The sequence below is a fragment of the Jatropha curcas genome, chromosome 2 (genome assembly GCF_041381405.1).
Source record: "Jatropha curcas cultivar XTBG-Jc1 chromosome 2, XTBG_Jcur_1.0, whole genome shotgun sequence".
In the NCBI taxonomy this organism is placed as follows: domain Eukaryota; kingdom Viridiplantae; phylum Streptophyta; class Magnoliopsida; order Malpighiales; family Euphorbiaceae; genus Jatropha; species Jatropha curcas.
In genome coordinates this window covers 7,470,992-7,497,485 of record NC_143152.1, presented here as the reverse complement: position 1 = coordinate 7,497,485, position 26,494 = coordinate 7,470,992, and the positions used below count along the sequence as shown (strand labels likewise).

Below are 26,494 nucleotides of genomic sequence, written 5' to 3'. Positions count from 1 at the left end.
TAGGAACTCGGTTCGATTTATTCGGGTTGGGTTTAAATAATTGGCTTTTCTAAAATAAAATCAATTAGAAATCGTAGGTTAAAAGAGGCCGATTTTCCGGGCGTCGACTTCCAACGGGCCGACGTACCTAACTCCCTTACCTAGAATCGTACTTGGTACGCCTGACCAGTTTTCTTTCAAATAATTCAGCATTAAATAAAATTGGGTTAAATGAAGTCACTTTTATAAAATAAAATTGGAAACGGTCCCATTGCCGAAATAATGGGTGGCGACTAAAACGATTTATAAGACATATTTATCGGCATCGCATATCCAAAAAAGGTTTTATCACCTCCTTTTCCAAAACGAAATAACAACCAAACCAAACCAAATTTCGTGTTTTTGTTTCGGGGGAAAACAATGATAAATGGAAATTTTTGAGTCCATTTTCACTTTGAAATTTCATCTATCATTCAGCAGCCAACATTGGAAAATTCCTCTTATTAATAACCACATAAATCCCTAAATGGAAAAGGCATAGATGGTACATGTTTTTAGACTAATAGACGATACATTTTAGTCAATACAAATCCCTAAAGTGAATAAAAATTGATGAAATAATATATAAAATAAAAAATATTGAATTAATTATAACTAGTGTCAAATGTTTATACACATATAAAGAGGCAATTGAAATGATAAAATGATCAATCATGCCTAAAAATGATTCAAAAGTGACCAAACTTGCCAAAATGTGGTTGCTTCACTTTTGAAGCACAAAAAATTATAGTATTTTCCTATAAAAAATAAAATGTGGTATAAAGTTTTCAAACCATTTACTGTCCCAAAAAACAAAAATTATGCACATCCCAACTGTACTCAACAACTTTTTGATCTTTTTTGAAGCTTCTGCAGCCATCCTGGTAGTTGATCTTGTACTTCTCCTCTGAGTAAAAGTTGAAGTCATGCTCTCTTGTGTTGGTGGAGCTTTTGTCATGTGAATGGATGTTGACTGGTTTGTCTTTGTGCATGGAGCAGTTTCACTTAGGAAAGGCATTGGAGCTATTCTCTATGTCTTGTGGTAGTTTGACTGGAATCCTTAAGTGAAATAAAAGCCAAAGTGGGTAATTGTCCATAGATTTAAAGCACAAACAGAGATATCACAATCTACTTACATCCATCATCCATATAATAGTCACAAGAACATCATAAAAGCTACTCTGTTCTCTATTAGGAATTCTATCCATAGAAGAAGTAGGTGCATGGTTGACTTTCTTCCCTTTTTTTCTGCATAAAAAAAATATGAACATTAGTGACTACACATTTGAAAAAAGAAATAAAATAATGCATCTTTGTTATAAGTTCTCACATGTCCTGCCTCCTTATTTTGAGCATCAAGAACTCCATGGTACCTCTTGTTATGGCCAATTACTCCACATACACTGTACCTCATTTTCACCAAGCCTTTCTTTGAAATTTGACCTTAAGCTGCTGGTTGCTTAAGCTTTTCAGCTTGTTTCTGTCTTGCCTTCTACTTCTTGCCACTTTTTTTTCTTTATAGGAGATGGTGGAATGAATGTATGCACATTATGAGACTTGGGCCACATTTCAGGCCCATTAATGGGATTAATAAAATGGTCGTAAACTCTTACATAATTCTCTATTATGTAGGTATCATGCACATATAACTCAAGAACCTCATTATTTTCTATAAAGCATGACACAAAATGGTTGCATTGTATCCCAGTCAACTCCCACCTCCTATATGAACACGATCTAGCTTCAAGGTCATACACATATTGACCTTGAGGATCTGCACTTGGACCCTTGGTCCACTAGTGAAGGTAAGTATACACAAATGTGAAAAGTCCTTGTTTTCATTTTTTTTTTTTTTTTTTTTTTTTTGTATCTTAACACATCATCTACCCTGGACCTTTCTTATCATCTCCCTCTTCTTATAAAGCCTTTTCATTAATTTAGTCCTAATAATTTCAAGCATTGTGATAATAGCATGGTCTCTTGCATCCAAAATATATTTGTTAAATGCCTCACAAAGATTATTAGTCAACCTATCACACTGAATATTGGTTTTGAAACAGGTTGTAGACCAGTTCTAGCCTAGTCTTTCCCTTAGCCACTCCCTTGCCTCTTTGCTTTTTTCTCAATTTCTTCTAATGCACTCCCTAACCTAGTTGTGTAACTTGCTCTAGCATAGTTCTACAATAAATCTTTCATTTTCTTTCCTCTAAAATCAGCCCCTATAGTTGGTGTATAAATGTCTCACACATAATCTATGTTTAACTTCTGGCCACATCTTATTTATTACACTTACTAGACCCTAATTATATGTAAGTTGTTAATGCAAATGATTTTGTATTGGAAAACCAAACAAGACAACAAAAGCAAAAATGAAAAACACAAAATCCAAAAGATATAAACAACATTAGTAACACAAAAATAATTTGAAAAAATTTAAAAAGGAAATATACGTATCTTCTGCTTACACTCATAAATGAGAAGTGATTTCAACTCTGAATCTTCCTTCAAGTTTTCCAAGAACCATCCCTAAGTTTCAGCAGATTCAGTCTTGACCATAGCACAAGCTAAAGGAAATATACAATCATTTGGATCTATGGCAATAGCAAATAAAAGTTGTCCCCCATATGTACCTTTCAATCAAAACCCATCGAGACAAACTAATGTCCTAAGATGGTTTTTAAGTGCATCTTTTAATGGCCTTAGGGAAATATAAATACCTTCAAAAAGCCCACTTTCAACCTTAAATAAAATAAATGACTCTTGATCTGTCTTAAGCAATTCAGCCTTATAATCACGCAATCTTGTGTGTTACATACTCTCATCACCATAGATCACATATAAAGCGCTAAACCTAGCTCTCCAAGCCTTCATCCTAGACACTGTGTAGCCATGATCTTTCTTAATCCTAGTAATAAATGGACTCAACTCCCATGTAAGTTTAACTCTAAAATCTTCTAGTTACAATTCTGCTAGCCATGTTGAGGTTACATGAAAATTTTTATGCACTCTTGCACAAGTATGGTTAAATGATGTTGTCTTAATTTGGTAAGTAAGGCTAGTTTCACATTTTGGTCATATTTAGAAGAAAATATTTTCCACCCATATTTGTCATTGAACCACCTAGCCTGAACTTTCTCCCTATAATTTTTATAAAACCACACTTGGAATCTGTTAGCAATTCCAAAATTTCTACAAGCTTCCTTAAATTCTTTTCTATCCTTAAATAACATTCCAACTTTAAATGTAGGGTTTAGCATTTCCCTACTTGCATTGAAAGTTGGAAAGTGTTTCCTACTCTCTTTTTCCGAGTCAAACTCAATTAAAAGCTTATCTGATGGAGTATAGTCTGAGTCACCACTGTCAACATCGAGGGATCTCCTAGATTCCCTAATTCTATCTGAATCCAACTCCCTCTAGGCCTGCCCATACCTGGTTTCTATGACTCCCTCTCATTAATTACATCATTGTAATCTTCATCTCCCTCCTCAACACAATACTCTTCATCTCTAAGTTCCCCTTCCTCATCATCTTCACTAGCCCCAACAGCACCACTACCCCCCTCTCCACCCTCACCATTTCCTGTTACCACCCTCCCACTATCCAGCTCCAAACCAGCCTCCTCATTATTAGTTTCAACTCTCTCGGTTTCCCTATCAACATTTAACTCAGGTTCAGTTACAAAATCAAAATTATGATCAAGTACTAGTGAACCTAAATTAAAATTTACTTCTTTTAGGACAATTGTAAACATAGGGATAGTATTACTGCCACTGCCCTCACCATGTTCAACATTTCTCTTTTGACATCTACTTTTTTCTTTGGCTTTTAATTGGTTTTGGTTTGGGGAAGTCTAGGACTCATCTAGAATTTCTTCTACATTACATCACTCCTATTCATATTAACATCAAAAGCCCTTTCTAACTCTTTTAAACCTAAGTGTTCAATGTACAGATCAATTGTTCCCACATCACTACCATAAAGAGACATTTCATACACATCACTTTCCTTTTCTAACAACATAAGACCCTCTCTATAAGCCTTCCCAAGTCCCCGACATTTATATCTAAAAAATCCCTCAAAACTCGTATCCTGCAGTAACTTGTCAATCTTAACTAGAGACATTATTTCAATAATAAAATTTTCTATATTAGCCACTTCACCATTAAAGTAACCCCACTCCTCCATCTCACCCCCATAATTAACTATTATGTCATAATCTAACTCAGCAAAACCTGTTAATAACACATCATAAATTACTTTCAGTTCAAATAACCAATATATATATATATATATATATATATAGCAGTCCATATTGACCATCACAGAAAGCAATAAAAGTTCCATTACATATAAGCATTCACAATAATCTTTTCAAGTAGTTAATGCATACAACCATGACATGGTTTTGCTATTCAATATCAATAAAAACACTAAAAAGTACACAACGATACCCTACTTCATAAATATATAAAACTTTTTAAGTTTTTAACAGTAGAAACCCTAACCCTAGTCACCATTTTTTAATGGATCTACGGTTCAATGGCAATAAACATCCATCTAACAATACCCGACATCATAAATATAAAATTTCCCCCAATTTTCAATAGCAAAAACCCTAACCTTAGTCACCATTTTTTAATATGCCATAATAATATTATATTATTATTTTCCTAATAAAAAGAACACAATAGTATAGAAAGCTGGAGCACACAAGAATGAGAATAACATAAATAAAAATGAAGAAAAATGCACCATCAGGTTTTGGAGCCATTCTAGTACACCAGAAAGCTACCCCTTCAAAGTAAGTCTCGGTTTTTCTTTCTTTCTTCTTAATAATAGAAATCCTAACTCTATTACCAACTCCAAATACTCTCCAAAGGGAATGCACACGATTGCTAAAAAAAAAGCTCATTGCAAATATCTTAGATGCATAATTTTGCGATACAAACGAATATAAAAAAGGGAGAAAAAGAAAGAGAAAAGGAAGAAAATCGAAAGAAAAGTGTAGAAAGGGAGCAACTGTTCATCGCTTTTGATGAAAGAGAAAATCTTTGGGTTAGATTGGACTTGGGCAGTTACATCTTGGAGAAAGGGTTGGGCAAGAGAGAGAAAGATGTGTCTGACTTTAGTGAACCCATTTCCCGATGCTGACGTGGATTTAAAACCAATAGTAATCATTGACATGGCAGTCCACATGCGCACTTCACCGTGTTCTGGCCGAAAAATGTCTAAAAATCACTTTCTTATTACACAAATAAGAGTCCAGGAATATTGAAAGGATGAATTGAATTCAAGGTACGACCATGGGATAGGTGCAACAATTCAATGATGACGAGTGAAATTAAGCCAATATTATGAGAAGGAACTGATTTTACTAATGTACCTCTCCTAAATCTAGCTTACAGTCCAAGCTCGAGTAAAGGTTGTTGAGTCTTCTTTTCATTTTTTAGTTTATAACTGCCCTTCATGGTTCATCTTTCAAAAAATTATGAATGATGCCATCTTTTTCAGCAATAAGAGTTTAATTTTTTTGATTATTATCCCATACTTCCCTTCCCATTTATTTCTTTATTTAAATTTGGCTTGAATGGAACTTTAAAATAAGAGGGATAAGGGCAAATAATCCATTTCATATTGGCCCAGAAGAAAATATCAAAGATTAAATGCATTACATCATTATATCATAACAAGAACAAGTTTAATTGAATTGGTTTAAGAGTTTGAAGAATACTATAAAAATAAAGACTAAATTGTCCTTAAAGACTAATAAGGAAGTTACTAAGCAATTAAACAAGTAGGTCCAATTACTTATCCATCTTGGAAAAGTTCACATGGCAAGATTAGAAGTAATCTCTTTGATTTCCTTCATTACATATTATAATTATGCTCAAGTACCCATTAACAAGAAAATAAACTTAATAACAAAATAAGGCACGTGTTACAGATCAGTACTGGAGCCACTTACCAAAAGATGATAAGTACTATCTTCAGTGATAGCAGAAATCACATAGAAATACTAAGGTTGTTCTTTTATGGTGCTCTTGCCAAATTAATCCTAAACCCAATCTAACAAAGTGCTCATTGTTACGATTAGAAAAAATTATGAACATATTCCTTTTTACACCTTCATATCATGGAGAAGTCATTACAAGAATTGAGGTCCAAACCAATAACAAATCGATCAAGAATTGGAGGTTAACCTAGAAGTCAAAGATAACCTTTATTCACTGTTTCGGTCATGACTCTTTCCATAGATAGAATTTTAGAATAAACTTAGTATCGCTGAAATCTAAATAGAAATAACTTTCAAACATTATATGGTACATTGAAATCCAAGTTGAAATGGACCATAAACTGGGCGCTTAATCATTGCAAATCAAAAGAGTGTAGAAATCACCTCTCATCATTCGACTAGTTATATCTCGAGCTACAGTTTGAATTTTTGAGTGATTCAAATTGGATTAAAACTAGATGTCTAGAATTTTCCAACAATGTATGGCACACCAAAATCGAACTTAAAATGAGTCAGAATGAGCAAAAATCGTATATGAGAAAGAAGCTGAAAATTGAGCCATACAAATAATGACGCCTCAAAATCAAAATTTGCATTTATCCCACATCAAAAATACATGAATTCTACCTTCTAACCTTCTCCTATCTAAAGGGTAGGCCCCCTTCACTTTGAATGACACAATCTCCCTTTTGCTCCTTATAAAGTAGATTCTAGAAGCCTTAGTTGAGACGTTCTTATGACTTTCTAGCTCTCTTTTCATCTCCTTCACTCTTCTTTAGGTCATAACCTTACCTATTCGCCTAAGAGGAAGGAGCCGAGTTGGTCCATCCTCTCGTCAACCTTAGAATCAACCACGTGGATCTCAGGTAGGTCCTCTATGGCTCTTAACTTTGTGTTTTAATCTCCTTCTAATTGACCTCACTAAAAACCTTTCTTTTTTCTAAAATCTGGTGATTCAGAGCCAAAACCAATTTGAATCTAAAAATTAGCTATCTAAAGCCAAAATTAATCTTTTTCATGAAAACAGAACACAAAGCCTAAAACATGATATATACAGGGTCTTTAATAAATTTTTTTAAATTAAAATCAACCAACTCCCATTTCACAATGCAAGTTCGACTAAATTGAGTTGTGGAGTAAATCCATAAAAAAAGGCTTTTAATTTTTGGATTAAGAGATATGTAATTGCCTAGAATCCCCATCAAAGGGCTAGAGGCAATCCTCCCTCTTTTTGCTTTTTTTTATGTTTATTTTATGGCTTTATTTTGACCACTTTATTACAAATTCAAATCTTCTTCATCTTAATGCTATTTTTCATTTTGAATTGAACATTTACTTTGGCCAATTAATTCATCTTCTAAACTAAAAACCTAGTCCATAAATCCTCTTTGGTTTTGTTGATTAGTGCACTTTTCTTTAATTAGAGTTAAACGGGTTTTTCTTAAGTTTACCCTAAAATAAAATTTAAGTGGTGACTCTAGAAAACCATTTTTGTGAACCTAACCTAAATGAGCTTTTTTATCTTACTTAGCAGACAGGACTTGGCGCTCGGGTCGGGGCCTCGTAGAAATATTGCTAAATCAAAAGCAATTTTGGAAATACCAACTCTTAAAATAGAAAAGGGAGATTAAGAATTTTACTTGTCACGTGAATAGATAATGTATGCTAGATTATTATCAAAAGAGAAGCCTCCAAGCAATGGAAAACACCTAAGTAAAGAAAAAAGGTCAACTTGATCACATATTATTACTAGCTCTTACTAGAGTTAGACTTCAGGTTTTAATACCAAATGAAGCTTAATTTCATCAAGGACTAATGAAAAGCCTTAATTTTCAATACTCTTTCCCTGCTACATTGAGTAATGAACCTAGATATATGTTCCAATATTGAGGCATTACTTTCCTAAAAAAGGGTGAATCATGGAATCTCCTTAAGGATGAATATGAACGATCGACCCATTCAGGGTATGGCTGCTTGTAAATCGATTGGGCAATGGGTTAACAACTTCGATCCCCACTTTTGCCAAGGCATTAAAGAATTTATTCAAATATTTAGAACAAGGAGATGATACCGTTGATGGGTTAAGATCGGTCGTCACCAGACGAATCATGTTCCTAGCCACATCATATGTAAGAATACCACTAGCCTGGTATGGTCTTTTTGTAATGATATTCTAATTATAATGGCAAACAACAAATGATTAGCTGTAAGAGTGTAGAGTCTGGCAAAACAGTCATGGGTGATAATTGATTATGCATAGTCAAGAGTTTCACTTCTCCATACTACAAGTTCAACTGAGATTAAGGTATAGTACATGGTGGATTAGCTCATGGGAGTATGTCTTCCATGGTTCAAGCTCTTCCACTAATCAATTCGACCATTTACTAGACTGTATCTGATAGCTACTTTATATTGTGGTGAGTCTCCTTTTGAGACCTAACATTATTAATCTCAATTGATCAAAGGACTGTTGCCATTTCTTTAACATATTGCCCAAATAGCGTAATTCTCTTTAGAAATCTTTCGTTGTATTGAAGCTAAGTGGGTTGATGATATTAGTAATAGGACTATTGGTTGGTTGACCAATATGTACTTGTCAATTTGTTTCAATTTCCTAATCTTGAACAATCCTAGGGATTCGCCTGCTTCCATGGGAATTATTGAACAAGTTCTTAAACGAATTATTAGTCGGGTGAATGGCTAAGGCATCAATCATAACAATCTTATTTATAGGTTATGGAGGTTTGTTGTCATGGTTTAGGTGACATGGCCATTGTTTTATACGTTGACAGAATCCAAACAGTCTTGTTGAGCTTACCGAAATTTGTTTGCTCTAAAAAACAATTAGGGTCTTCATAATCGGTTTTTATGAAATTGTGGATTGTAAAGTGAAAATCAAGAATGTAGGGACCTATAAGCTAAGGTCGTCAATCCAAAGAGAAAGAAAACATATAAGACAACGGTGAGGAAAAAGAGGATGAAAGAGAATAAATATTGTTAAATCAACAAAATTTCAATGTTTTAATAAATGTTAATATCCTTATACGATTGTGGTTCCTTCCTATTTATACTATAACCTTTAAGCAAAAGCTAACTTTATAAACTTGAGTAGTTTAAAAAAAAAAAGAAACTTAGGGAGCAAGTAAAAAAAAATATTCAATAATATATTTTAATAAATATTTGTCTATCAAAATATCAGGATATCTCTTATTTTGAGTTTTATGAGCAATATGTTGAGTCTAGTCCCAAAATATCAAATGGATAGTCTTCCCTTAATTGGGCTAGAAATTCACATGTGCCAATCATGTAGACTGATAGTCTTGGTTAGGCCAATAATAGTGGATTGCTGTCAACAATTAATATTTTTAAGGTTTATATACTCACATAATTTTTATCCATTAATTTTATCCCACTTCTTAATTCTTAAGCTTAAGCATAAAGGTTTCTAGTTGGTTTTTGGTTTAAGAGACACGTGTACTTACTAAAAAATTTCACTTATCACTTGCCAATAATTCCATGTGTCTATATAAAAACAAATAAATGATTTTTTTAACCTCGAGAATTGATTTTTCAATCAGTATTTGGACGGGACGAGAACCATATATACACTAAAACGGAAACAAAATTCATTGTTAATAGAATAATGATTTTTGCTTCCTATGTTACAAATTTTTCCTTCTTTACTATATAATTTGCCCTTCTTTACTATATAAATAGCTTAAACCATAAACTCTGAACTTTGCAACTTGTTACAAAATCACTCTTTTTTTACCTCTATATTCCGAACACCCTAGTTTTAAAACTCAGATATATTGTCACTCTAAATTCAAAAGTGAGTTAGGATTTTTTATAAAATATCATATTATTGGGATCCACTAGTTATCTTCGAGTTAATTTAACCTAAAGAGCTAAAATGCACTGTTTGAGTATTTGGTGGATCTCAAATACCATTTTCCTATAGCATCCCTCTCTTCCATCTCCAAAATAATCTCAATTTCTTTAAATTTCTTTTCTATTGCCATATTTCATTGAAAAATTAGTTATAATAGAGTGCAATTAATGGAGTTAATGGCATCTTTAATGAAGTGCACTTGCTTTGTTGTTTTCTTGTGTTTGTCGGAGTTGCTGGGTTTAATCGAGTTGATGATGCTAATGAATGTGGGAAATCCACTACTCCTAATATGTTAAGCTTTTAAGCTGGCACTTTGTGCATCAACAACACTTGATATAAATGCTCCAATTCTTCCTAGTATTCTATTCAGATAAAGAAAATTGGTCAGAACTCTACCTGTCTTTTTGTTATTGTGCTTTCCAATATCGCAAAAAGTTATGGAGTCAAACCAGAAATCGTCGATAATTATTCATAAACATTGCGACATTGTTGATCGGCCTATAGGTTACATACAAGTGTGGAATTTGAAGAAATAAAGATTGTTTGGGAGATAGAAGAGAGGAATGCTATAATGAGATCGACGGAGGGAGATGGCATCTTGGGATCGACAAAATACTCAAACGGTGCGTTTTAATTAGCTCATTGGGCCAAGTATAACTTATGAGTCCCGCTAACATAATATTTTATGGGGAAAATAATAATTGGTTCCTTAAGTTTTGATCTAATTAACACTTTAGGATATCATTTTTAAAAAACCAACTTTGAAGTCCCTAAATTTTAATTCTGTCAATAAAAAGGTCCTTCTGTCCAAAATCAACGAATTTTTTTGTTCAATGGATATGAAATTTCGAAAATGCCCTTGGAACTATGTCTTTTTGACTTCTTTGAATAAACTAGTCATTATCGTCACCACACAATTCTGAAGAACAACTCAGACGCCTCTTCCAACACCATTATCTCCAACCCCTTCCGTGCATGCTTATCTGAGATAAATGTATAAAGTAAGTAAATTATAAATTAATAACACAATTAATATGGGATGAGATTTGGTTGACGAAGGAGGAGCCCTCTTCGTGCATTTGACAATTCTATACTACACTGCGCTTTTTCATTGTTAGATTTGTATACAAAAAAACTCTCTCTTGCTCGGTTGCACATATTTCTACCACTAGATACATAGTACAATTGGTTCAGTGCTTTGCCCATTCGACTTGTTTCTCAATGTCTTCTTTTTCAACATATATTAAGCATGAAGTGATGGAAAAAAAGGGAGAAAAATTTAAAGAAAATCCCTTCAGTCTCTCTCTCTCTCTCTCTCTCATAGGATTTTGCACAAAGAAACCAAAAAGACAATTCCAAAAAGAGGATCAGGAGGGCATTTTCAGAGTTTCACATCCATTTGACAAAAAAAAAGCATTGATTTTCGAAGGAAGGACCTTTCCGTTGACGGAATTAAAATTTAGGGACTTTAAAGTTGGTTCTTGAAACTAAGGTCTTTAAGTGTTAATTAGTACAAAATTTAGGGATCCAATTAGTATTTTCCCTATTTTATTTAAAATCCTATCTACTTTTGAATTTAGGATGATAATATATCTAAGTTCTAAAACTTAAGTGTCTGGGTGCAAAAGTCAAAATAGAGTGATTTTGTAACGAGTCAAAAGGTTTAGGGTGATTTTGTAGTTTAAGTTCTATATAAATTGACATATTTAACCCCAAATTGGGCTAGAAAGATGGTCCAACAAATAGAAAATGGAGGAAAGGCAATTCTAATTTCTAAAAAAATACCCAATACAATAATGACACAAGAATAAATCAAATGAAGCAACATCCAATGAGATAATCACTTGCACCTCTAAAAACTCAAATTTAGAAAACCTAAAGCCAAGAAAAGCACCTCATATTTGAAATTGCAAACCCTAAGTTTGCTAATCAATTGCTAAATGGAAGCTAAGGATTGAAATGGAAACGTAATCTTTACGCGTGACAAAGAAATAGAGAAGAGAGAATGATTTGAGCATGAATAAAAAAAAATTAAATACATAAACATATTCTCGTATTTTATAGAAAAAATCTTGTGGTACTTTAAATTTTGCGAGTGATCTATTATGCATCTGAAGTTATGAATTTTGCTAATATTATATTCTTCTTTATGCTAGCATTAACATTTTTTTTGTATTTAGACATTTATGTGTGAAATATTCACTTAATGTGTGGGGAGTATAATTTTTGAAATAATAATTTTTATACTTTTCAACTATCTAATAAATATTTAATTGATCTAATTTTGGAAGTTTGAGCATTGAATAAAATAATTTTTGCAAATTAAAATATAAAATTAATACAATTTATAAATTAAAGTATTCAATAAGTCAAAATAAAAATTTAAAGTACTACAAGATTTTTCGCGTAAAATGTGGGGGTAAATTTAGCATTTATCCAATAAAAGATCAATGAAAATAGACGGTAGGCAACTAAAAAGGCAACTAAAAATATACAAGCAGCCCCGCAACATAGTTAGATGCAAGATCAAGATGTTTGATGAAAATGATTCAATAATCGGGAAGCGCGTGGAACTCGTGTAAAGAAAGTAAATAGAAAATAGATTGAATGGGTGACAGCTGCGGACTAGGTAGTCCACATGGTGGACTTGTTGACTCATGTAAGCAAGACAAAAAAAGACCCACAATTCATGTTATTATTTATATATTTATTCCTCCGGTGAGGTGTAACAATAATAATAAGGTAATGAAACAATTTTTTAAGGGTCAATAAAGCTTTAGTAGTCTCATATCGTTTGGTTTAAACAAGGAAAGTAACATTAAATATAAAAATTTTAAAGATACTTTTAATATAATGTGTTATTATATATATATATATATATATATATATATATATATATATATATATATATATATATATAATTAATTAAAAATTATTTTTAAAATAAAATATTAATTTATAGATATTGAATTTGTTTTTTTTTTTTAATATTGAGAAAGTGATTCGAACCTGAATATATTATTAAATCATATACTTATTTAATATTAGACTATATTTTAGTGAGCAGTTTATTCTTCTTAAATATGAAGAAAAAAAAAATCATGAGAGAAAATTAAAAGAATCTCAAAGGGATAATTCGAGGGTTTATAAAAATAAATATAAATAATACAAAAAATTAAAACTTTTAACTCTTGGAGCACCAGATTTGGTATTAAAAAAAAAAAAAAAAAAAAAAAAAAAAAAAAGGCAGATTAAAGGTTTTCAACCACTCAAGTTAGTATTAAAAAAAAAAGGACTTAGCTTCTTTAAATCCATTCCCAAGTTTTCACTGTTTCTTTATCTTATTCTTAAAAACCTCCAAACACCTTTATCTGAAAAATCTCTAAACTTATCAAATATTTATGTGTGATAAGAATATTTTTGGGTAATAATTATATAGTCTCTAAATTTTACTCAAATATAATACCTACGTCTGATTTTATTTGCTTGTTATTTCTTTTTTGGATGTCCCAAAATATTTGCTAGGTTTTTAAATTTATACACGTAAACAATTAGTTTTTTCTATGATAAAATTTATGATCTTTCATTAAATAAAATATTTTTATTAATATTTTAATGAGTTTAGGGTAAAAAACAAAACAAAATAACTTTTGTTGACTAAATTTTTAACATGCATGTTTTGTGAAACGGAGGGAGCAGTAAGTAATTCAGTTTTTAAAATTACATTATTCAGTCCTTGTATATAACTCTGTTACATTATAAGGAACAACCGTTAGTTTTTCCTTTAAAATGACTATAAAGTGTCAAAAATAGCCCTAAAGATAATTACTATATAATCTTTATGTTTTGAGTGAAAGGCACTAATAAGGACCTCAATTTTCATAATTTTACATTATTTAGTCCCTATATAGTAATTATTGTTAAGGTTGTTTTTAATATTTTACAATCACTAAATGGAAAAACTAATCATTTGAACCTTATAGTGAAACAAAATTATTGTGGAATGACTAGATATCACTTATAATTTTGAAAACTGAAGTCCTTGCTAGGGTATTTGACAAAAATTTAGAGACTATATAATAATTACTCCATATTCTTTAAATGATTCCTTGAACTTTTTTTAAATACAAATATGGGTTAATTAAATTTTTGGCATCCTAAATTTATTAATTTTTCTATTTTAATATCTAAATTGAAAAAAATTACAATTGAATGTCTTAACTATTAAAAAGATTATAATCAAATCAGGGGCTAATTCATACCAGTTACCCCAACCATAAGAGAGGTCAAGATTGAGGTGATGAGAAAATAGTGCAAAAGAGAAGTCAGGAGAGAAATTTTTTTGAATAAAAGTTGATTAGAGTGAGGCGTGCGGCTTACTTTTTAATACCACAATCATTCTCTCTCTTCCACGTCAATGTTCCGTCAAATTTTTAACTGCGAAACTGACAGACTTATCTTTTTGAAACTTCAATTAAAGTTGATATATATTTGCATAAAAAATTAAAATTTAATGCCAATGTAATAGGTTGTATCGTTCAATTACCATGAGTGAAATTAAGCTGCTAAATTGGTTTAATTTCATCTAACATACCTCAACTATAAGCACTATCATATTGTTGTCACTCAAATTTAATTTGTAATGTTAACTCCGATTCGTGTAATGAGAAAGTCATTTCTACCTTATTTATGTTGAGGAGACGCTGGAAAGTTAATGTGGCTTGTTAGTTCAACTTTTTCTTTTTTTTTTGTGTCCTAAATGCCATATAAGCCTTAGAAAATATGAAACTTTTCTTATAATTTTTTCTTTCTTAGAAAAACATGTTACTACTCTATTCCCTCTCTTACTTGATTTCTTTTTACTCTAAGCATTACTTTATCTTTCCTTACGACAAAGAATGCTAAAACGCTCGACCAAGATTGATAGTTTACAAAGCCAATATAATGTGCGATCTCCTACTAACATGCTTAGTCTCTAAAGGCAATAGTGAGCTCATGAGTAGTAGCAGTAGGTTGACCTCTGCCTATGTCGATGTCATTCTTCTCTTTTACTGATAAAAAAATCAACTAATAAATGTTGGGCTTCCTTCTAGTAGATCTAAAATTAAAATTTTCTTTTTCTTTTCTACTGCATTATGAGAAAGGCCAACGGAAGCAAGTGCAGGCTTGGTGATCGGCTCTTACAAAAGGAATGAACTAGTTGCGTTTGTCACGATGGTAAATCATTCGTGTCACAACCCAAGCAACCATACTAAACCCTTAATCAAAAAGGGGAAAAAATCTATTCTATTTTAGTGCCTCAAACCCCATAATGCGCATTCATTCCTTTCATTAGAAAGACCGGTAAATCGATTCGTTCATTATGGATTTTTATTCTTATCGAACTTTTCTCAATTTTTCCATCGCTACAAAATGGCTTGGTTTTCTCACTGTTTGGGTCCAAACCATTTCAGGCAACAATTACACTTTCTCTAACTATTCAGATACTCTTAAAACTATTATGAATCACACCCAATTCTAACTCAACAATTTATCAGTTGCTAAAGATGTTTGGTAAAGCCTTTGGTCTTCTTATTGGTCTTGCCTCTAACTATTTGTCTACTCTAGTCATTCTTCTTATTGGTTCTTTTGAAGGACTTAATGGTTATGGCGCTCAATAACTTATAGTTAGAAAATGAATTCAATTTTTTCCTTATTGAAGGTACATATTTTTCACCCAAATTTCTTCCTTATTTATATCACAAACATTCTCTTGATATTAGATTTTTGCAAATGTGTGTATACCTCTTCTTGGAGGCAATGATAATATGGATGAACATGGCTATTTAAGTAACTTGTATCTGCAATTAAGGAATAAGGGTATAAAGGATTGTTCGATTGAGAGATGAGGCATAACACAGGTGGATGATATGTTCAATGGTTAGAGGAAAGAGAAATTAAGGAAAGAGAATTAATTGAGGAGAGAAAAATTTAGATAACAGAAGTTTCACATTTTTTGACGGTTATGTGATATTAAAAATATAAAAAAGATTAATGAGTTGATAGATCAAATCCGTGAGGGACTTTCATATTAAAAATTAAATACGAGGGGACGGCAATGTACCTACAGTTGAGTGATCTTGGATAAATTTAAGCCTATTAAATTAAGGGTGTGTTTGGTTGATTTATTTGTTTGTTGATGAATATAATTAATCACTAATGGTTGATAGTTTTTACTGATAAGTGTTAAAAAAAATTTGAATAGTTGTTAAAATTAAATTAATGGTGCGTGCATATATATATATATATATATATATATATATAATTTTTTTAGTTTAATGTGTTATATAAATCAAATTAATTAATTTTTATAATAATATTTAATATTTTTTAGATAATAATGATATACAATAGTTATTTATTGTTTTAAAATAATTATACATAAATATGAATATAATAAAATAATAATTTTATTAGTAATTATTTTTATAAAGTTATATACAAATCAATTAGCAAATGATAAGAAAAATTTTTAAAATATAACTAATGGAATCAACAATTAATTGAGATATTTAGACCTTCTATTATCAAATATTATTTGGTGATTAAAATCCTTATGAAATATATTTAATTTAATTATTGATACAAGCCAGCTATCAGCTTTATAAATAATTAAATCAAATCGTCCCTTAGTCTAATAAGACATTATTCATACCAAAAATGAAATATTTATAGATTTCAGAAAATTTTCAGCTAATTTTGATTTTAATTTTAATTTTAAAATAAAGAAAATAATCACATTATGATCAGTAATTGATTATAATTATGATTAAGTGGGTAGGGCCCACAAACAAGTGCGAGCAAATTTGTAACTGCCTGTTCAACGTTAGCAGTCCCCATGTGACCTAATTAAGGCCACTTTCTGTCTCTTCCATATATATATATATATATATATATACACATATTCTCTCTCTTGTACAAAGAGAAGAGTGTGAAGCAATCATGAAGAGAAACTGTTGTGTGCTTCTTATCTTTCTTTTCTTTGTTTTTCAACTCTTATTATCCTCAACATCTGCTCGTTTGCTGCCATCAAAACAAGGTAATTCATTGATTTTCCAACTTCAGTGGTAACGAAAGCAAATGATTTGGGATTAAGATTTATCTATTGTCGTAAGTTTTCCTTCTTGGGTGTTGTATATATTTGTAAGAGCTTTAACATGATCCAATCATTTTTTAAATTTTATATTACAGATGAAGAAGAGGTTAAGGGTCAGCTGAAAATAGGTTCACCCGCAGATATTAAAGAAGATGTCTCTAACGTAAATATATTTTATACATATATTAACCTGTTATATTTGTTTATTTTTTAATTTAATTAATTTCTTTTTTTTTTTTTTTAATCCCAGCTTATGGGATCAGAGAATTATGAATGTGAAGACGAAGAAGAAGAATGTTCAAAGAGAAGAATGGTAGCAGAAGCTCACTTGGATTATATTTACACCCAAAACCATAAGAAGCCTTAGGTATAGATTAAAGAGTGAAGTATTTACATCTTAGTTTGAGATGCCAACAACGTTACACAGTACTAAAAAGTTGTATCTCGATCTAAGTGTTTATATTTAGTTTTAAAATATTAATATACAATATGATGAATCTGATAGTAAGCTGTCTTGTAAAAAAAATGTCAAAAAAAAAAAAAAAAGCTGTCTTGTAAAAAAGCAAATGTTTTTAGTATTTACTAGTAAAGTTAGATGAAAGAAAAGAATCTTTCTCGACTTTTTTGTCTGAGACCTTTAATTTTGATGTAACAAAAAATAGTTAATTTTCTTTTGCTATTTGTCGTCGTTGTGCTGTGTAGCTATTTGCAATAATTTTGTGATATTAATCTATGTTTAAGTCGTAAAAAGAATATCCGATTTCAATCTTCCCCTTTTTCCGAAAATCGGAAAAAAATCTCATTATTGGAGTTGTGATTTGTTAATAGGCTGAATATTTTCACTACTGGACTTGAGTGAAGAAAACTCAAATTTGACTCACTTCTCCAATCAGACTTTCTGGAGTTCCAAGAACGCTTCCCGACATGATAAAACATCAAAATTATAATAATATATATCCAAAATTTAATGATAAATTGCTATCTTAGTTCGTCATATATAATTGACCGTTTGCTTTTTGAAGTTCTATTCAAAATTACTAGTATGTATATCTATATTTCTCGTAGTCCCTCGACCTAAAAAGTACAATTTGCTATTAAAAGATGAACTAAATAATAATCGGATAAAAAGAAGCAAGTGATTAAATAGTGAAATTATAGTCAAATATCACAAAAGTACTTAATAGTAAAGAATTATTTTCAAATACAAATAACTAAATAGTCTAACATGCCAACTTCAAGGCCAAAATGTACAGATTCCACAATAATTCCCACTAGGCACTACGGATCAATTAGCCAATTTGTTTTTTTAACAAAACTATCCTACTAAATTTTATTATTAACTTCTCTGCTCAAAACTCTTTTTTTAAAAAAAAAGAATGATATGTTTAGTTATATACAAGTGTTGAAATGCCCTATTAATAAGAATAACTTGAATTCGAAAATTCAAAATTCAATTTTCTTTTTAAATTTATGTAACTAAATTCAAAATTCATTTTTTGATGTCGTTAATACATCTATTAAATTAAATTTATTTAAAAAGTTCAAAAATAAAAAATTTTAATAGACAAATTAAGTTAAAACCATAAAAGCTGAATAATAATTTTTCATATCTTCATATATTCAAATGGACTTTTATCTGATGGGTAAAAAAGAATAACACTATTCATAAACCATAATCTTTTGTTTTTTTTTTTTTTTTTTTTTTGAGAATCATATACCGTAATCATAAATAAAGAAAGTGTGGGAAAAGTTGGAGGCATAATTATGAGTCGGAGAAAGCATATTCCCTCTCTCACACTTAGAGAAGTTCCACGTATAAATCCACATTCTTGGAAGGTCTGAAGGAAGGTTAAAAAACCACATAATAACTTCTTTGTTTCACATTGCCATCTAAATGTTTTCAACATCATAGAAAGGTAACTTCTCTGATGAAACAAATCACAGGGAAATTGCCAATAAAAAACAAAATGCAATTCTCAAAAGTCAGGAAAACAAATACGGATATTACATTATTAATGTCTCATTAACAATTTGTATAACAAACGATTCAATAACATAGTCATACCATATCCAATAAAATATAGAAATCAAGAAAGCAACAAGAAAATATCATAAAAAGCAGCAGTTTCATATTCTAGTTGATACAAAAGGCTCATGAGCCAGTTGTGAAAGCTGAATGAGAAAATGCCAGTGCTTTTTTTCCTTTTGTTGCTCGCATCAGATGATGGTTTCAACTTATCAATTGCTGACCCACTTCAGTAATTTCAAAAACAACCATCAAAGAACAACAAATCAACCACATTAGTGAAGAAAGTTGAGGTGAAAACTATCTTGCATTTATATGTACTTCTCTATAAATGAGGGGAAAAAAGATAAAAACAAGCAGGGAAAATTACAAGACAGCTCTCAGCACCATTTTTGATGCACAACAAAATTAGCATTCATATGACCATTCACAAAACTTACACTAAGAACCTGAAATTCCTCAGCTTCTAGCTGCCAAGCGCCAACCAGTCATGGTGTCCCATTTTTAAATTGAAGCATCATCCATCCTTTTTCTACAAAAAGACAACCGATCCAAATAGGAAATCATTTATTGGCAGTGTCACAAGACAGTAAAGTATTAATGTTAATTAATGTTAATAATACTGATGCTACTAATGATAAAAGATTTAAAGCCTATTAGCAAGAATCTTCTTCTAACACAACATCCCAAATTGACCAGATCAGCATAGGGAATGATCAAAGTCCAATTCTAGAAATAGTTACTCATTTTGTCAAATGGCATGCCACCCTTACATCAATCCCATGCAATAGTTATGAGCATAGGTGGATTCAAAGGAAACAAAATGGTCTTAGAGACTTCTGCCAGAGAACAGAAACTAACAGGAAATATCACAGAGCAGACCACACCACCATTAGAATGGGAATGATGATGAAAATGCATGAACTGAAACTTTAGTATTCTAAATACGGTTATCAAATCGCATGTTCATATCAGAACTTGACACAGGTAACATGCCAATATCAGTCATTATACCATCAAATAGAGAAATGTTAAATAGAAAAAGAAGAGAAAAAAAGAAAAGGGAATCAAGTAAAATCTGAAAAAAAGCCAGATGCTATCTAATAGGCTGAACAAACAAACAGTAAGCTGTACCCTTCAATGAATATAAGTCGGCAATTTCAGACTTGTTAAGAGCTATGATTAGAAACCTTTCTAAAGATAAAAGTGCCTTACCATTTTAATACCACTTGCCAGTCCCAAGTCATAAAATGAACTTCCTGATATACAATTGGCATGCACGATGGGACCATCAACATTCTCATTCTCACTCCCTGTATCACCATCTCCGGAAGGAAATGTCAAGTGCACTGCTGCTTTGAACATCCATGTCTTCCTTTCATGACTATAGTAATCTTCAAAAAGATCACCACACAAAACACACACACATTGATCTTCATCTGCGGGAACCATAGGTTCATTCTCCTCCATTGTCTTTCCAAACTCATCCACGAAAATGGAAGACTCGACTCCAAAAGGAAGTTCTGCCTTTCTGGTAATCCAGTCCCCTGAATCTGCATACCATCTCCTCAAAAACCTATGTATACCATCTGGTTCATGCTTCTGCCAAGTATGCCACTCCAAGTGCCTATCAAGCCTTTCTTTGAGCTTAAGTTTAAGACCACAAATGCTGCACTGATGTGGAAGGTCATCAAAGAGTGCACTTATAACAGGTGGATGTAATTCCCGTATTACATCTGACTTAAACTCCAATCCTATGAGACTTTTTATCTCTGTTGAAGTGGGTTCCGGCAGTCCAACGGAGCTTTTGACATCAGGTTTGGGCAAAGATTCTTCATCTGAGGTTGATGAATGAGGAATAGCAGAAGACTCTGGAAGAGAGGAAGTAGTTGTGGTGCTAGAGTTAGTAATGCTTGGTTTCTTTGTCAGTGATTGGGTAGACGTTTGAGATTGCAAGGGAGGAGATGTATCTGACTTTGAGGCTGATATTAAACCCTTGGCAACTAATGAGCTCAACAGGTTTGATATGGGGTTCGAGACCTTATCTCCTGCATTTGAAGCTTGTACAGATGAAGGTGGAAGACCAGAAGGCAGCGGCGGCAGCTCTTTTTTCCTATGAGAAACACTTGAGCTAGCACATGCATTATCGGGAGACTGAGGAGCAAATGCTGATGCAACTCTCAGATCAGAAGATGTAATTTGGGAAGGGGGAGGACCACTGGGAAGAGGAGGTTGAACCTTTAACTGCGAGGAATTTTTACCAATATCCTGAAAACTTCGACTAGTAAGGCCATCAGTACCTATATTAGAGAGAATTCCACTATTCATAACAGCAGCCAACAAACTGCTTGTGCTTGATTGTCCTGAAGTTTCTGCACGAAGTGGAGTTGAATGATCTGGTGCAGAACTTCCTGAAGTTGATGGACTACCAACTTTGGAAACCAGAGGAAGGTGTGGCTTTTGAATCTGCCCAGAGTGTTCAGACTGCTTCGAGTCTGCTTGTCGTGGCTGTGAAATAGGATTCTGGCGGGTTTGTTGAAAAGAAGGTAATGAAGGAGATGATGTTGGCAACTCTTCAGGTTGTAGTTTTTGCAAGTTAGCAAGCTGAACATTCGTATTCTTCAGTAAATTTCCTGACAACTGATGTGCCTTGAAATCAGGACGAATCAATGACTGCAATTGTGGGAGATCCTGGTCGACTGAATTTTGCAATTGTTGATGTGGATAACGTACTGGAATTGAAGGTGAGGGTGAATGTTGGCGCATGGGTGACTGTCCAGATGGTGATCCAGATCCTAGAGACTGAAATCTTTTCTGCCCCAAGGTTCCAGCAGATCCTAATGATGTGTTTGCCAATAAACCGGAGCCTGAGGTTCCAATTTGAGGTCGAACTGACATTCTGGCCACAGTGGAACTTGAATTCAAAGGCAACCCACCAAGTGCAGCAGAATAGCCTTCAGCATGACTTGTATTAATAGAAGAAGTGCCAGAAATTATCAGCCCATCTGTTGATTGGGACTCTTTCAACCGCCATGGTGAGGACAAATGATGCCCAAAAGAAACCTGTTCTTTCTGCTCAGTGGATAACGAATCAGAGGCAGTCTCTCTATCAAACCTTGACATAACCTCTTGTGCACTTTGTGGTTTTCTGAGTTGATTCTCAAACTCCTTTTACATTACATGAAAAAAGTAACAATAAAAATCAATATAACAAGGCCTTGCATCAGCAACAAACGGTTAAGACCATCCAATCAAGGCTTCAACATGAAGCATAAAACTCAGTTTAAGGATTATAGGTTCTTAATCATTCAGTCTTACCAATTTTTCTGAAACATCAGGAGTCCAATGATCTTTCCTGGAGTTGTTAGAGAGATTGGCTGCATCTTGTTCTGATAACCTAGAGTGCATATCCCACATAAATTCTTCTTCCTCAGAATTCTTCCAGCTAGGAGATATTGTGCTGCTGCTTTTAGTCACAATGCTCTGTGTTGATTGTAGATGCAAATCAACATTGGGAGATTTGGATGTTGAGAAATTTGGAAAACCATGCTTTATACTGAAACCATTTTTTTGGCCAGATATTGTTTCTGCAACACTGTTGCCAGCTCCATACCAAGATTTTTCATGTCCCTGCTCAGCAACCCTAAGACTAGATCTTCCAATTCCCAAGCTCGGGTTCCTTGTGATATCAGAGCTATATTCAAGTTCTCCATATATAGCACTAATTTTCTTCCCAGGAACAGGTTCACTTGCTATTTCTTTATGAGAACGTTGAATGTTCTGAAAATATTAAATACATCGTGAGAAAAAACAAAGATGAAGTAGAAAAACATTGTTTAAGAGAAAAAGAACTCCACATACAGGCATTTTAACAGGAGGGTCCACCCATGGGCGCCCAGCACCAATAACAGCTGGTCTATCTGGCCTCTCCACATCCTCAGTTGAGTTTGAGACAGGAACAGTTGGGTCGTTTGCCGTTCCTTTTGCCTTCATCACATAGAAACAAGCAGCAATGACAATAAGTTGGATAAATTATAATAGTAAAAACTACAGATATCCTTCAAGCATCAAGAAATTGATCAATTACTCAGAGTTTCAGTTATAGAATTCTGCATCAAAACATAGCAAAGGCTCAAACTTTAAATGCATCAACAGTGAACCAAAATGAAAATTCCCCCGTTATATCATAGCATTGTTGCAAATAATTTGCTACAGCCACCAAAACACATGCAGAAGTCAACATTATCGAACACAATTGATGAATTCCACTCACCCTGCTTGACTGCTGAAGGCGCTGTATTTCCAAGTACTTGGGATTAACATGAATGCTATGTTGTGGACGTCGTGGATCAGTCCTAGATGTTGCAGCACCTGATGATGAACCATTTGCTCCAGAACCAAAGCCAAGTTCCTTCTCAATCATCTGAAGTGACTGAGGAGGGAAGACTCCTTTCCAGGTTCCAAAAAGATGCCGCATACTTGCATGTACAGAAGGATCAACATGCCTGTATGCCTTGCAAAATACCTAAAATGGAGAAAGAGTTGACAACAAAATAATACCTTCAGGTAACATCAGAAGAACATAGATAGATACATTCCAATGGCAAGGAATCTTTAATTGCCAACCCAGATATACTAGGTTGACAAATGAATAAATGAATTCCTAAGAAATACTGTAAAAAAACTGTCTTTATAGAATTTATACTGAACAATCAGGAAATCAATTTCTAAGACATAGCAATATCAAGCATTTTTGGGATAAACATTCCTTACAGAAAAGATATGCATCATTTATCAGAAAGGTATGTCAAGTAATGAGATGCCACATGAACAAAAATCTAACCTCAGGTAGTCGGGCAGCAAAGTATTTTATGTAATCCCTCCCAATATTCTTTACAATGCTGTCTAAAAGATAAAGCGATGGAAGCTTTTGCTCGCTGGGAACCTGCAAGTTACTTTTAGAATTAGAGATATCAAATGGTGGGGCATGTTTCAAGGAGCACATGACTGATGATCTAGAAACCAAAACCAGGAGGAAACAATGACTCTAGATTCATATACTCATAGCAAATACAAGAAAGTACAACATAACTGCAGTGACCCTCCATATTAAACATTTTTTGCTGAAAATTTTAAAACACGGCAAAAAACAGTAATGTCTCAGGAAAAAAAATGATACAACCACAAAACGAAAGATGAAGGTCCGACTTCATCGCAACCAGGCTCCTTAAATTGAATCCAGTCTTTCATTAGTCAAGTAACTGTCATGCAGAACCAAAGTCTCAAGTTGTTAGTTACATTGAAACATTCTTTCCTTCTGTTTTCTACCCTGGGTTTACCCAATTCAAGTTCAGTTGTCTTTATTGCTGCGCTTCCAACTAGATCACCCAACAACTCCACGCAAAAGGTCAGCTTGTCTTCAGGACTCATAGAATATGATTACAGTCTCGTCAGCCTCAGCAGGGATAGCAAAAGAAAAATAAAAAAGGATAAAATGCATTTCAAATACTATATCATTCAACAGAACAAGTCTACAAAAGAATGAAACCAATACGCTAAATGCATCTAAATTTTCGCACACACTAACAACAGATTTTGGCAATTTCTCTCAGCCAAAAATTCAACTGGTTTTAAACCAAGCACAACGCAAGGTACCATGAATTTATCCCGTTGCAAACAAAGAAGAACTTCTTCAACAACATGCCACCATCAATATTCCCAGTGGAAGCTGTTCTCTTTGCATGAAAACTTCAAGAAACCTGTATGGACTGCTCAAAAGCATAGTATCACTAAGATTCAGCAAGAGGCATCCAAAACTCCACAAATGAAATTTATTGTCTAATTGGTTGGTTTCAGATATCGGAATGACAAAATCACATTCTAAGCTCTATGATAACTGTGGTAAAAAAAAATAAAAACAAAAAAGAAAACAAAACAAAACCATAGAAGAGAGGAAACATGTAGGAGGTATTGATTTCAAAAGTTATCATTAATCAGTAGTTACACTCTCAAACAAGACCACTAATACTTTTCCTTTTGAGCTGTAGAATAATTTTTAACTTTACAATTGAATTCAATCAACATTCGGGCGCCATAACCAAAATAGAATCAAAACTGGGGATCACCTCAAGAATGTTAGCGCAGACAGTGGCAGCAATCGCCTTCGCTGCATGGAGATTTTCGCCAGCAATTATAGTCAAGTTAGTGATTATCGGCTTCGAATTGAAAGTCAGCTCCGCCAAAGCTGTCTTATACTGACTCACAAGCTCCTGATATGGCAGTGATTGCGGCTGATACGCGCCGCCACGGCTCGAATCATTGCTCTCTGAGTCTCTATCACTGTTAACCCTAAACCTCGCAGAAGCAGCCGCCGATGGTGGAGGTAGTGCTGCAGTTGGCCTCTGACTAAAAGGACGACCATTAAGGTTTGGTTGCTGATCGGCCAATCGAGGTTTCTTCAAGCCTGGCTCCCTTGATCTATCGAAGGATCTACGGGTACTCTCCATTTCCATTACCGTAAAGACTAAAAATCAAAACCCTAACCCTAATTCCTTATTCCCAATTTACATGGCAATAAAGATCAAAATTCAAACCCATAAATTGAAAGAAAAAGAAATACAATATAGGATTAGTTCACAACAAAATTAGATAGGGAAGAAAAGAAAAACTAAAACCCTAAACCTAACTTGTACAGAGAGAATTAAGATAGAATCTCGAGCAGCAATTATACATACAGAGACAAATTAATAAAATTTGAAAAAAAAAATCGAAACTGGAACAATCGTTACACAGAGATTGCCAAGAGGAAAAGAGAGGGAGGATAGAGAGTGAGTTCGTTTCCTTGTGACAACGAGCGGTAATTCATTGAAAGAGAGGGAATTAAAGATCTTTTTAATAGGTTAGGCTTGGACCAGTCTGGTTTTAAAATATTGCAGGGCCGTCCAAGGGAAGATAGACAGCGGGGACGACAGAGGAGGGGAGCGGTGTGGATCGTTTGATGTGGACTTGATATGGTTAGCTTATGTTCATAATGGGCTGGACTTTAGTTAGCCATGACATAATACTTGTTGATGTACTATGTCTTAGGCACGACCATAGTTCCAAAATCACCCATTTTTATTTTAAAACCACCAATTTTTTTATTTTTATTTTAAAATCATCAATTTCGATTTTAAAAAAGATAGAATAGGAATCGAATCACTTTTAGACGGTTTTAAAATCATCGATTTCAGTTCTGCTCCGGTTTGGAATCAAATTTAGATAATTTTTTTAACCTTTTTAGTTTTTTTTAGCTAATAAGAAAATTAATAACAAATAATAGTATTAAATTAAAAAAAAACTAAAAGAGTAAATTAATAATTTTAAATTTATTAAAAAATTATAACTACACAAAACATAAATTTAAAATTC

General features: G+C 32.9%; 2 protein-coding genes and 1 pseudogene across 3 annotated transcripts; 2 read left to right on the top strand and 1 right to left on the bottom strand.

The window, feature by feature from the left end:
* The first annotated feature begins 10,099 nt into the window (after positions 1-10,099).
* LOC149498168 (uncharacterized) lies at positions 10,100-10,459 on the top strand (annotated as a pseudogene).
* A 6,385-nt stretch (positions 10,460-16,844) lies between these two features.
* Positions 16,845-17,755, top strand: LOC105629452 (putative phytosulfokines 6). Its single transcript, XM_012211049.4, has 3 exons — positions 16,845-17,001; positions 17,154-17,221; positions 17,309-17,755. The coding sequence occupies exons 1-3, from the start codon at positions 16,905-16,907 to the stop codon at positions 17,423-17,425; spliced, it is 282 nt and encodes a 93-aa protein (XP_012066439.1). The 5' UTR covers positions 16,845-16,904; the 3' UTR covers positions 17,426-17,755.
* A 1,285-nt stretch (positions 17,756-19,040) lies between these two features.
* LOC105629451 (pre-mRNA cleavage complex 2 Pcf11-like protein) lies at positions 19,041-26,064 on the bottom strand. Of its 2 annotated transcripts, XR_016319463.1 has the most exons (8): positions 25,210-26,064; positions 23,928-24,029; positions 23,358-23,609; positions 22,946-23,071; positions 22,403-22,864; positions 20,300-22,252; positions 19,525-19,616; positions 19,041-19,311 (listed from the first exon to the last, which is right to left on the bottom strand). XR_016319463.1 is itself a non-coding variant. In XM_089717539.1 (7 exons), the coding sequence occupies exons 1-7, from the start codon at positions 25,594-25,596 to the stop codon at positions 19,602-19,604; spliced, it is 3,297 nt and encodes a 1,098-aa protein (XP_089573665.1). In that variant the 5' UTR covers positions 25,597-26,064; the 3' UTR covers positions 19,041-19,601. The 2 variants fall into 2 exon arrangements, 1 of the variants encoding a protein (XP_089573665.1); XM_089717539.1 differs by having other exon boundaries at positions 19,041-19,616.
* Positions 26,065-26,494: the final 430 nt, after the last annotated feature.

Coding starts and splice junctions, on each gene's coding strand:
- LOC105629452 (XM_012211049.4), top strand. CDS start 16,905: ATGAAGAGAAACTGTTGTGTGCTTCTTATCTTTCTTTTCTTTGTTTTT. Junction 17,002..17,153: donor TTTGCTGCCATCAAAACAAG/GTAATTCATTGA, acceptor TTTATATTACAG/ATGAAGAAGAGGTTAAGGGT. Junction 17,222..17,308: donor TTAAAGAAGATGTCTCTAAC/GTAAATATATTT, acceptor TTTTAATCCCAG/CTTATGGGATCAGAGAATTA.
- LOC105629451 (XM_089717539.1), bottom strand. CDS start 25,596: ATGGAAATGGAGAGTACCCGTAGATCCTTCGATAGATCAAGGGAGCCA. Junction 23,072..23,357: donor GCCTTCAGCAGTCAAGCAGG/GTGAGTGGAATT, acceptor TATGTGATGAAG/GCAAAAGGAACGGCAAACGA. Junction 22,253..22,402: donor CTGATGTTTCAGAAAAATTG/GTAAGACTGAAT, acceptor GTAATGTAAAAG/GAGTTTGAGAATCAACTCAG.